The sequence below is a fragment of the Chrysemys picta genome, chromosome 13 (assembly GCF_011386835.1).
Source record: "Chrysemys picta bellii isolate R12L10 chromosome 13, ASM1138683v2, whole genome shotgun sequence".
Classification (NCBI taxonomy): Eukaryota; Metazoa; Chordata; order Testudines; family Emydidae; genus Chrysemys; species Chrysemys picta.
The window spans coordinates 35,200,327-35,213,291 of record NC_088803.1 but is presented as its reverse complement, the minus strand read 5'-3'; the positions used below and the strand labels follow the sequence as shown (position 1 = coordinate 35,213,291).

At 47.6% G+C, this 12,965-nt stretch overlaps 1 protein-coding gene across 1 annotated transcript; it reads right to left on the bottom strand.

Moving 5' to 3' along the window:
- Nucleotides 1-1,775: 1,775 nt before the first annotated feature.
- TP53TG5 (TP53 target 5) lies at nt 1,776-8,534 on the bottom strand. The gene is made up of 4 exons (XM_024105054.3): nt 8,325-8,534; nt 7,744-7,812; nt 7,150-7,286; nt 1,776-4,587 (listed from the first exon to the last, which is right to left on the bottom strand). The coding sequence occupies exons 1-4, from the start codon at nt 8,367-8,369 to the stop codon at nt 4,284-4,286; spliced, it is 555 nt and encodes a 184-aa protein (XP_023960822.2). The 5' UTR covers nt 8,370-8,534; the 3' UTR covers nt 1,776-4,283.
- Between the last annotated feature and the right edge of the window lie 4,431 nt (nt 8,535-12,965).

The window sequence follows — 12,965 nt, the reverse complement described above, 5'->3', positions numbered from 1 at the left end:
AGGAGAAAGGTATTGAATATAAGGGTCTTCTGTGGTCATGCTGCCTGGCACTCAGGTACACACCCTTACAAACCTAGTGTAAGGTGTAACCTGGTGTACAAACGCCGGGTGGCACACAGAAACACCCCCCATGTACACACACGCTCACACTCCCTTACAATCATACAGATCCCATCTCACGTACACACACATCCCATGTACACACACGCTTACACTCCCTTACAAACATACAGATCCTATCACAAACACCCCCTCCCAAACACACACACGCCCGCGCACACAAACACCTGTCACCCCCCCCCACCCTGCTTCTCCCTCTCATGCACCCTCCCCTTCGTGTTCACAGGTGGGCACATGGGGCTTCATGCAGACTGTGGAAGGAATTTTTCTAGCCACCAACTGCTCTATGAAAGGAGAAGAGGGGCTCCCTGTAAATGTGCAAAACCACTTCTGTCCTCCTTCAAATCCTTCCTTAAAACTCTCATTTGTCCTGATGCCTACAACATATTTGGCAACAGTTAGGCTGCTGGTGTGCTGAGACCACTGCCTGCCATGTTGACCAATATTGTAGGTCTCATTGTTTGTACTGCCTTGTCTGTCTGCTGTATCCATCTGATGGCTCTCATTTTAGTCTTGTATTGTAAGCTCTTTGGGGCAGGGACTTTTTGTATTGTGCTTGTACAGCATCAAGCACAATGGGATTCTGGCCCATGTTTGCGGCTCCTAGGTTGTACTGCAATACAAATAAATAGTAACAGTAATGATGATGAACTGAAGAAATCAGAACACTCAGCAGCAGCAGGGAATTGCCATGTGACGTTCTCAGTTAAGTATACAGGGCAGCAAAGCCAGAGGTAGGAAAGGGAGCAAAGGGAGCAGCAGCGATTGAAGCATGGAGATGGCAAGGGGTATAGGAGACTAAGGACATGATCCAAAGGGAGCCTACTGTACTTGGTCCTGCTAGTGAAGGCAGGGGCTGGACTCGATGACCTTTCAAGGTCCCTTCCAGTTCTAGGAGATGGGATATCTCCATTAATTTTTTTTCAACACACTTCAGATCAGGCCCTAATAGAAAAACCATCCTGGCTGATAACCTGATCTGGAATGACAAATGGACACAAGGGATCAAACTCCAAACACCCTGTGTGACCCAGCCTGCGCAGGTGGTGCCCACTCCAACCTCACACACCTGAGATGTCTTGTCTTTTTCCTTAGGCTTGGCCACTCTTGGGTAACTTACCACACCAATTGAATTGAATTGCAATGTAAAATCCTAGTGCCACCTGCTGGCTGCTTCTCATATGTTTAATGGGGAAAAGGGATTAGAAAATTGAGGAAATTCAAGTGCCCCTTTTCTATGCAGATTGTCGCTGGTTTAAAAGCTTCTGCAAATGTTTATGTAAAACCAAACCAATGGCAGTGGGTCTGCACTCATAAGCAACCTGCAGTAACAAACCTTTGCCTTGATGCCAATAGCATGGGCTAAGCAGCTGTGACCACCGTTTATCATGCTGACTAGTATCATTGCATTGTTTCCTTGGGCTCACTCTGTTTATCACATCCACCTGTTGTCTCTTGTTTTAAACTTAGATTCTAAACTCTTTGGGCAGGGCCCACCTCTTTGTTCTTTGTTTGTACAGTGCCTAGCACAGGGAGGCCCTGATCTATGGCTGGGGGCCCCGGGAGTTACCTCAATATGAACAAACACATAAATAACAATTCATAATAAACCAGCGTGTGCAGGTCAGCCCTTATAAGCAACCCTACAATAACAAAGTGTTTATGTATTTATTTGTTAAGAATGATTCTTTAGCACCACACGTTTTATACACAGATAATCATTCATAATGAATTCATAATTCTCAATGATCTTTCAGGTTCTAGGTGATTTTTTTCCTGGAGGTCCCAATCCTGCAAACCCTTATGCACATGCTTAACTTTATGCACTGTAAGTAGTTCCATTAACTTAACTGAAGTAAATAAAGTTAAGCACATGTGTAAGTCTTCGCAAGATCAAGGCCTTAGTAGATGTTATCACAGAAATAAACCTGCCCATAGTTGTTTCCATCACTCTAACCTGTGTGTGTTGGGGGATCATACAACATTTTGCATAGCTAGGGCCTGATTCTGCATCTGCTCTTGTTTATATTAGGCTCCATTGATGTGAGTGAGGGTCACTTTTCATTTACACTGGTGGAAATGAGGGCAGAATCTAACCTTTGCCCAGACAAGCTCTTTTCTGCCCACTTTGATGACATCACTTCATGGTCTGGGAGTGTCACAGTTCAGCCTGTGTGACGTCACATTGCTGCATGTTTCACGTGTTACTATAGTCACATTAACCCTATCTGTGACCAGTGTCAAGGCCTTCTGGAAGTGGGAGATGGGCACAGGATTGTGTTGTTTTCTATTCCCTCCTGGATCTGTGGATTAGGGGAAACGAAAGCTCTTTGGGCCAAGGAGGTCCCAGGAAATGCTCTTCCTCCTGACCCAGAGAGTAGAACCCTCCATGGAAGGAGATCATAAAAATGACCACCTGCTAGTACTGTTGGTTTAGGAGAAGGAACTCATTTGCTGGTAAACTATTGAGCTCCTCTTTGGGTTTCATTTAAAGATAGCATACTGACCTAAATCCATCCCTGAAATAATGCCACTGACTTTAGTGGAGTTACAAAGTTACAACGGGGATTAAAGTTACCTATTATAGCGAGAAGAAGTTCAAGTGACTGCTTTGACCCCCCCCACTTGGTAAGGCAACTCCCATCTTTTCATATGCTGTGTATTTATACCTCCCTACTGTATTTTCCACTCCATGCATCTGATGAAGTGGGTTTTAGCCCACGAAAGCTTATGCCCAAATAAATTTGTTAGTCTCTAAGGTGCCACAAGGACTCCTCGTTGTTTTTGCTGATACAGACTAACACGGCTACCGCTCTGAAACCTGTCAACAACCAGAGTGTTCATTCCAGCCCACTCTTCAGAGATCTGCATTGCTGTGAATGCAAGGGAGGTGGAAACTACACCTTTGGCCACCTTTGCCAAACTCAATCCAATCAGCTCCCACTTTGACAAATGCTAGAGACACATTTTGTGTCTGAAGGATGCAGATTATTCCCTTTATTTGTAGAATTATGGATCAGTGCATCACTCAGCTGATCTTTCTCTCGAAACCTCATCTCAGTGTCTGCCCAGCTCAGAACATCTGCAAGCCCTGAAAGGAAAACAAACATCGGTGCTGTTTCTCTAGAGAGAAGTATCATCGAGTGCAGTGATTGGGGTTTCTCTAGGCCTAAACACCAACCCAGAGCGAGAGGGTAGCTTAGCTGCTTATCCGCCTTGGAATCTGCATGCTTCATGCTGGGACAGAGCTAATGCGGATGATAATTATATCCGTCATAATCCTATTAGTGTTGATGGGAATGATGGGACTTCATCAAAGGGGGGAAGGTCCTGTTACTGTGGGGTGACCTCCTACCTGGGGAGGGAATGTATTCTGTTAGGGGCGATGTGTTACTCACAATCAAGAAGAGCAGACTTCGAATGTGAGCCCTACATGGCAGAGATTGTCTTTACTAGACTGGCAAAGTGCCCTGCGTATGTATGGTTCTATATAATGAGTACTGAGATAAGAATAGGCCCAACTGATGACATGGGTCAGGCACTGCCGTTATTGGGAATAACCTCAGCAAAGAATTCAAGGAGACACCTACAAGCTCTGCACTGGATTGACCCAATTTGCCCTGCCCCGTCTGTGCTGAGTGGCTGAGACAAGAGTGTCTAGCTATGGAAGGAAAACAGAAAAGTATTAAAAGTGGCCTCGGGGCACAGCTCTTGCTTGTATTGCTAGCGTGGCTGGGTTCAAATTCCCCTGACACCATGGCTGGGGGGGGGGGATGAAAATTCTAGGTGCTTCGATACTGTGGTGAGGAGTGGGGTATAAGAATCTATAGAAGAGGGGACCCCCATGCTAGTCCAGCTGCCGCTCGTCATGCTGCTGCATAGACGATTCCAGGTTAGGTCCCTCATTCAATCTCCAGCTTCCCAGGGCCAGCAAGGGCTAGGAATCGTGGCAGTGCACAGGCAGCAAGATGCGGGGGAAGCACCTCAGCTGTCTCTGCAGTGACTCCCTCTGGCCATTGACAGGATTAAGAAGGATCCAGCCTGGCTAGGGGAGAGAAAGTCGCAGTGACTCAATGCCTAGGAGAGAAAGTTACAGGGGGATGCCAGAGATTTTCTCTTCAGTCGAAAGCCAGCGTCTGGAAGCTTACAAGGAACAGACACTGTCACTGCTGGTACTGGATGGTGAGAGTGTGCTCCAGAGTCTCGCCACATGACCGAGTGCAGCAGGGTTTAATCCATCGCTGGGTCGCTGGTCTACAGAGCACTTTGGGAGCTGGTACGTGGAGCCGCTTGGGCAGGCCTTCGAACCAGCACTTCTGATGCAGATCAGGAGGCTGGGTTTCCAAGGGCAGCTCAAGGTTACTCTGCACAGCTGCAGAATCTGTATCCATGTCCTCAGCATCGGTGACAGTACTAGCACCAGAATCTTCTTGAGGCTTGTCTGGGTCCTTGGAGGAGACACTTGTCCTAAAACAAAATCCAAAATGAAACATGATTGTTTTCCATTCCAGCCACCTGCAGATTCCAAAACAGCTTGTAAAACAGTCCTCTTAACCCAGCTCTCCTGGAACTGGCCACAGAGACAACCCTTTTGACTGAGCGTGCAGCCCACAGGGAATGGTAAGGATCATTCTGGCAATTAGGCACAGGAGTGAGAGAAGCCAAAAGGAAACATGCAGGGGCCATTCACACAAGAGACACTCCCTTCCCCAATACAAAAAGGAAGAGGAGGAACCATCTGAGTGGCTCAGAGACAGAGGGCAGGATGCAAGCATTGAAAAGGAGCTACTGCGAAGAAAGAAGGATGTGGTCCTGCTAGGTGACTGTAGTGAGGGACCTGGCTATTTTGGTATGTTGCCTCTCAAGTGCCTGGACAAAGGGTTGAGGTGGGAACAATGACATGCGTGAAAGGAAAATGTTTTAGAGATGATCACAGTGATCCGGGCTGTGACTGCCCTCACGTACCTCCATTATTTCAAATACGTGGTATTTTCATCATGCTTTCTGTGTTCAGAGCACTGGACAGAAATTAACTAATTAATCTGGCTCACCGCACCCCATGAGGCCGGGAGGGAACTCATATTATCCTCCTTTCTCAGACAGAGATACTGAGACAGAGAGGTGAAATGACTAGAAAATTGAATGGCAGGACTGGAAGGGACCTCGAGAGATCATCTAGTCCAGTTCCCTGCACTCATGGACTAAGTATTATCTAGACCAGGGATTCTCAACCTTTTTCTTTCTGAGGCCCACCCAGCATGCTATAAAACCTCCATGGCCCACCTGTTGCACAACTACTGATTTTCTGCATATAAAAGCCAGAGCCAGCGTTAGGCAGCAGCAAACAGAAATTGCTTGGGGCTCCATACCACAGAAAGCCCCATGAAGCTAAGATGCTCAGGCTTCGGCTTCAGCCCCAGTTGGTGGGGCTCAGGGCCTCGGGCTTTAGCCCCATGCAATGGGACTTCTGCTTTCTGCCCTGGGCCCCAGGGAGTCTGATGCTGGCCCTGCTTGATGGACCCCCTGAAACCTGCTCGCAGCCCCCCGGGGACCCTGGATACCTGGTTGAGAACCACTGATTTAGACCTGAAAGGTGTTTGTCTAACCTGCTCTTATAAATCTCCAATGCTGGAGATTCCACAGCCTCCCTTGGCAAATTATTCCAGTGTTTAACTACCCTGACAGGAAGTTTTTCCTAATGTCCAACCTAAACCACTCTTGCTGCAATTTAAGCCCGTTGCTTCTTGTCCTATCCTCAGAGGTTAAGGAGAACAATTTTTCTCCCTCCTCCTTGTAACAACCTTTTATGTACTTGAAAACTGTTATCATGTCCCCTCTCAGTCTTCTCTTCTCTAGACTAAACAGACCCAATTTTTGCAATCTTCCCTCATAGGTCATGTTTTCTAGACCTTTAATCATTTTTGTTGCTCTTCTCTGGACTTTCTCCAATTTTTCCACATCTTTCCTGACATGCGGCGCCCAGAACTGGACACAATACTCCAGTTGAGGCCTAATCAGCGTGAAGTAGAGCAGAAGAATTACTTTTGGGGTCTTGCTTACAACACTGCTGCTAATACATCCCAGAATGAAATTTGCTTTTTTTGAAACACTGTTACACAGTTGACTCATATTTAGCTTGTGATCCACTATCCCCAGATCCCTTTACACAGTACTCCTTCCTAGGCAGTCACTTCCCATTTTGTATACTGATTGTTTCTTCCTACGTGGAGTACTTTGCATTTGTCCCTATTGAATTTCATCCGATTTACTTCAGACCATTTCTCCAGTTTGTCCAGCTCATTCTGTTTCTGAATGCCTGATTTAGAAGGGGAAATAGCCCAAGGCCACCCCCTGAGTAAGTGACAGAGCCAGGATTAGAACTCGGGACAGTCTGACTCCCAGCCTCTTCCCGACTGTCATTTCATTCTGCTTCAACAATTGTACCTCCCTTCTCCACCGCCCAGCTCTCCAGACTCCAACCAGCCTATGCAGAGTGGGCTGCTGCTGCTGTCCTTGCCAAGCATACAAAGTACAAGCGCATCTCTCCCATCCCCAGACAGCTCTCTTGCCCTGGGGTCATTACAGGATACAGCTCAAAACTATCTTCTTTGATTTGAAATCCCTCTATTCCACTTATGGAGGTCATGTCTCCTCTAGTACTTTCCCTGATCGCTCCAGCCCTCCGGCACTAGCTTCTTGGAGAAATCTGGGCATGACACCATTTCCCCCTTTTTAAATCAGGCATTCGGAAGCAGAAATCAGACTGTCTGCGGCCCCATGGAATCATGGCTGAGAGGTGGCCTAAAATATTCCGAATGAGCTAATTTCACCATCTGCCACCTTTCACTTCCCCTTCTTTCCCCCGTTCCCCCAGTCACACTTCCTGACACAGCCTGAAAAAACTCCCCATCCCACAATGTACTCACACAAAGCTCACCATCACGTAACCATCCTCAGGTTCATGCATTGTGCCCATTAGACAGTCACAGGGAAGCAAAAAGCCAGGGATTCCGTTATACAGGGACTCACCCAGAGGGGACAGCAGCGAGGTTGGGAGGCTTCTGGAATGCCAGTGACTTCCAGTAGCTGATAGCTAATGCACGTAGCCGGAGGATCCTGTGATCAGCGTTCTTCAGCAGCTTCAGCAGTGACAGCTTCTTGAGTATCTGCCAGATTGGGTACAATGGGAATGAAAGGCTGAAATACTTTATTGCCTGCTCCGATCTCATGAGGTTGTCACAGCCAGAGAAGGAAGCAGAAGCTACAGGCCAGTCACATCCTTTCCAGCCCCTTGGGCCAGCGTGTCAGACAGATCCCCAGTTGTGCATCCCTTCTGAGCCCTTGGCCCATAGAAGAAAGAGACACTGAGATGTTGACATGCACACTCTTGCCCTCCCTTTAAATTCCAGCCAAGAACCAGGGAGCGTTCGAGACGAACAGATACACAACTATGGGAAGAGTCCATGAGCTGCAGCTCAGCCTGCAGAGGGGTAGGGAACAAGGCTCCTGACATGCACAGACCCCACACTACCGTCCAGTTTTACAGTGCCTATTGCCTCGTAATGAAGGTGACACCTATCAACCAGGGGCTGGTACATGTAAAAAACCAGGGTGGCTTCTTACTGTCTTTAGATGGTTCTTCTCTTGTTCCATGTCGCTCAGCTGACATGCTCCAGTCTTCACATCTTCAGTCTGTGAAAGGAAAAGACCAGGCACACTTGAGGCAATAGATTTAATACTAGAGTGGACAAAGCACTAGCAAATGCGTTGTAGGGGACAATCCTGCCCTGTCCTCTGGGGGAACCAGTGTCTAGATGGGACCTGATCAGTCTTTTTCTTATCTCTAATGTCTCTGAGCCTATGAGTCAGTGCAACATTTAAAAGGCCACTGCTGGATAACCCTAGTATGTGTGCAGCATCACGTTAGACTTCTTTAAATTCATGGCCATGCTGGGACTTTCCCTACTGCATGTGTTTGTTATTGCTTTAGTGGTTGAGCCCCACCAAGGTGCTCAGCATTATACAGAACACGTAGGAAAACCGGGTCCCAGCCCCAAAAGCCTTACAGTCTACATCCTTCCAGTCTAAGGGCAAATTCTCTCTTCCCCCACCCCACCTATTCATTCCCTTTGCCAGTTTCAAAGAGGTTCAGGGAGGAGGATCACTACAACTCATCACAGGGTCTGAAGAAGGACTGACTGTACCTGGTGAATGAGGGCTTTCTTCTTCCCTGGGGCCTTCATTGTCATTCAGGGATAGTTCTGTAAGGGCTTTGATGGGAGGTTCTGTGGCAGACAGGCAAGATATCTGAGAGGTACCTGGGAGCTCCCTCTCTCTGAAATGCCTCTGGTCCTCCCTAGGGTCTGAGGTCTTGGGTTGATGTCAATTCAGACAGAGGCTGTGACCTCATTTATCTGTGACACCAGAAACCACATGTCAATATTGAGGGTGACAGGGTGTGCTGGGGAGTTGCAGATGGGGTGGGGGGTAATGCACACCGGGGGAGGAATAAAGAGAAGGGTGTAACATCAATAGTGAGGGGTTCTAGCTCCCCCAGATAGGACAGTTTCCAGTTTAACATAGGAAACCAAAAAGTGGAGCAGCACGGCAAACATTCAGGGCAGGGGACTGGCACTCCCAATCTGCCATCAGCTCACTGGGTGACCTTGAGAAAGTCAGTCTGTGCCTTAGTTTCCTCATCCATAAAATGAGAATAGTCCTGAGGCTGTGGGGCTTTGTTCATTAATGTTTTTAAAGCCGCTGAGATCCTGAGATGAAAGGGACTGTAGCCGTGCAAATTTAATTATTATTAAGCATAAATAAATAACTACCAGGAGCTCTCATGATTCCTGGCACAATACCTGGGGCTCTGGGTATTGCTGTAGGGGTGGAGAGCTGTCTTCATGGTGAGAAAAGGTGGGGAAACGTGAAAGGAACTGGCTTTGGATTTATTACATACAGAATGTTTCTGGTGACCTCTCTCCTGAGCCAGCATTTCTGATACTAATAATTCATAATAAAAATGAATAGGTTTGAGGGAAGGGAAGTAAAAGTGGGTATAACAGGGCAATCTGCCCCTTTAATAGTCCAGGGGAAGGGGGACAAGTACCAACCCTGTTCCAGAGAGAAGCCCAGCAGGCAGGTGCTGGGACTCAGTTGACACAGCTGATCAGCATTTCATGATTGCCCCACACTCTCAGCCAGACAATATAAAGGAGAACTCAATGCATAAAGAAGGGGGTAGCCAGGATTGAGATGTTTTCTTTAGTAACCAGAGCTGGCTGGTTGGCTGGCCCTAAGGAGCCCCCAGGGGTTGGAAAGGATCATTCCTGGTAGCTACTGAAACTCAGAGGACCCCAGTCTGAATGCTGACCAGGGTGATATTTGTGTTGTTGGTTTTTTTGCACACCTTTCCCCCCCCCCCCCTTCTTTCTTTCTGAAGGTGATATAAACAGGGCTCTGAAGAAAGGAGCAGAAACTAACCTGGGTGTGTCTGATTGTCTCTCCTCAGCTGGTGACTAGGACCACCAGCGTAGAGTGGGTCTAAAGTGAGAGGCAAGTTCACAGACCTGAGTATTGTGACTTATAGGCCTACTTCCACCAGACTGGGGCATTCTGAGCTTACAGAGCTCCTGGCCTGATTTCTTTGTGTTTACAGAGCAGTGATACTCAGACCTCAATTGTTCAGGAGCTAAATTACCCAGAAGAGCCACAATCGTGTGAATTCATTGCTTCATTTACTATAGTACTATTCATATTTAAACAGTATGATGGGAAATAGTGTGTGTGTGTGTGTGTGTGTGTGTGTGTGTGTATATATATATGTGTACACACACACACACACAAATAAGTTAATAACTTAGTGCAAGTTGATAACTTAATTGGTTAATAACATAGTAGAAGTATTCTGACTGGTTAATAACAGAGTGTTTTAATATCATGTGCTGCAAAGAGCCTCAGGAGACGCATTAAAGAGCCACTTGCTCTCGTGAGCTGCAGTCTGAGTATTACTGATATAGAGTGTAGATGACTCTAGCTGTGATGTTGTGGCTGGCTGACCTTAACCAGCACCAGCTACCTGGAGTGAGTATGTATTTGACACAGGGAGCTCCAAATCCAGTAGAGACTGGTGAGGAACTGTCCTACAGACCTCTATCCACAGCTCCGGTGTGAGCACACGTGGAATATCATGTCCAGTTCTGGGCCGCTCAATACTTGATAGAAGGGCATTCAGGGACTGGAGGGGCTGATTTCTGGGAGGTAAGAAGAGCTAAACAAACAGCAAGAGTGGGATGATTCAGTGTCATACACAGGGCGTGCACCTGAGATGAGTGGGATGAAATTCAGAAAAGGAGAGTGTAGTCTGAATATAAGAGGCAAACTTCCTGACAAGGGGAATGATTAGAGCAGCAGTTCTCAGCCCCGTGAAGCTACATTCATAGAATATCAGGGTTGGAAGGGACCTCAGGAGGTCATCTAGTTCACCCCCTGCTCAAAGCAAGACCAATCCCCAACTAAATCATCCCAGCCAGGGCTTTGTCAAGCCTGACCTTAAAAACCTCTAACGAAGGAGATTCCACCACCTCCCTAGGTAACCCATTCCAGTGCTTCACCACCCTCCTAAGGAAAAAGTTTTTCCTAATATCCAACCTAAACCTCCTCCACTGCAACTTGAGACCATTACTCCTTGTTCTGTCATCTGGTACCACTGAGAACAGTCTAGATCCAGCCTCTTTGGAACCCCCTTTTCAGGTAGTTGAAAGCAGCTATCAAATCCCCCCTCATTCTTCTCTTCTGCAGACTAAACAATCCCAGTTCCCTCAGCCTCTCCTCATAAGTCATGTGCTCCAGCCCCCTAATCATTTTTGTTGCCCTCCGCTGGACTCTTTCCAATTTTTCCACATCCTTCTTGTAGTGTGGGGCCCAAAACTGGACACAGTACTCCAGATGAGGCCTCAGCAATGTCCAATAGAGGGGAATGATCACGTCCCTCGATCTGCTGGCAATGACCCTACCTATACAGCCAAAATGCTGTTAGCCTTCTTGGCAACAAGGGCACACTGTTGACTCATATCCAGCTTCTCATCCACTGTAACCCCTAGGTCCTTTTCTGCAGAACTGCTGCCTAGCCACTTGGTCCCTAGTCTGTACGTTGCTCAGGCTTTGGCTGCAGCCCCAGGTGGCAGGGTTCAGGGCCCTGGCCTTCAGCCCCAAGCGGTGGGGCTTCACCTTTCTGCCATGGGCCACAGTGAGTCTAATGCTGGCCCTGCTTGGTGACCCCCCTGAAGCCTGCTCGTGATCCCCCAAGGGACCCCGGGCCCCTGGTTGAGAACCACTGCATTAGAGCAGCTACCAGAGCAAAGGCGGTGAGTCTCATCATTTGGGGCATTTAACAATGGACTATCAAATCTACTGGCAGAGAACAATCTTGCACCTTCCCCCGCCCCAGGAGAGACTAGAGAGAATAGGCCTTTTCCATTTCCAGTTTCTACAAATATCAAATCAGTGCCCAGAAAGCAGGCAGGTGAAATCAAGCCTGGGATGCAAAGAACATGAGGGGAAGGAGGGAAACCTGCCAAAGAGAGAGAACACAGGGCAGGAAAGCTGAAACTGCACATGCCTTTCAGTAGATTGATCTCCGAGAGAGTGGAGCTGCCCCAATGGGGCTGGAAACACAGTCAGTGATCAAATATACGGTACCAGGAGAGTGGTAGTGTCTCCTTTTTAATACCATGATGGCTAGGTGAACAAAGATTGCTACTGTCCCTGTTACTCCTGGGGATGGTGGACCTGTGTATGTGTGTCTGCAATGTTGCTGGGTTGAAGGCACTGTTGTATGTGTACATGGGTGTGAGTGTGTATTGACCTATATGTGTATATGCATGTGTTTTAAAATGGGTATATATATCCAGCAATGCATCTGCATCCATGTCAGCATATTAGTAGCATGTCTCTGTGTGTAAAACACTGCTGTATTCAAAAGTGCTTTACCAGTGTGTGTGTGTGTGTGTGTGTATGTTTGTGTGTGTGTGTGCATGCACATGTACCTGTGTATGCATCTGGCAATGCTGCTCCGTTTGAAGCTCTCACTCTTTTCTCCTAACTCCCCCTGCCTCCTCTCTTCTTTCAGTGGGGTCACACACAGTGTCTGATTCATCAGTGAAGCATAGAAGAGACAGGCGCTGTGACACAAAGGCTGAATTCTGTGGGTTTGTGGTGGAGGGGGACCCGTATCTGCTTTAGATATGTCCTTTCAAGATGAGATCAGAGCTGCTGATTTGTTTATCTGTGAAAGCTGCCTTGCTAACATCCATGCTACGTAAAGCTTGGAGGTGTTGGCACTGGATCCCTGCACCACAGGTCATGGGGCACTGTCCTGCTTGGTAGGTGAGCAGTCAAGAAGGGATCAAAGTTCCTGCTTTGTTCGTGGGATTTCTGGATCAACCACTTCGGGAATTTGTGGAGCATTTTCTGCTACTCTTAACAATAGCTGGGGCAAGGGAGGGGCAAACTGCTCACAATGCAAACTCCACAACTGAGTGGAACTTGCTGATGAAGAGGGTTATGAAGGAATCAAGGGGTCCCCTACCATCCATGACATTTGGGAATGTGGCTGTGAGTTTCCTATCCTTAGTAATTATGATAGTGTCCAGGGGACCATATCTGGTGTCTGACTGTTCTTGAAAGTGGTGTGGGCAGAGCACTGTAAAGCAGATATGTACAAAGGCACAGCGGTGATGAACTGTCATGCTTCAAGGTGTAGGGAGATCAGTCGGCAAGGGATAGGGGGAAATCCCTATCAGTCCTCATATGCAGCATTGCGGAGTTGGTCAAGGGCATCGAGT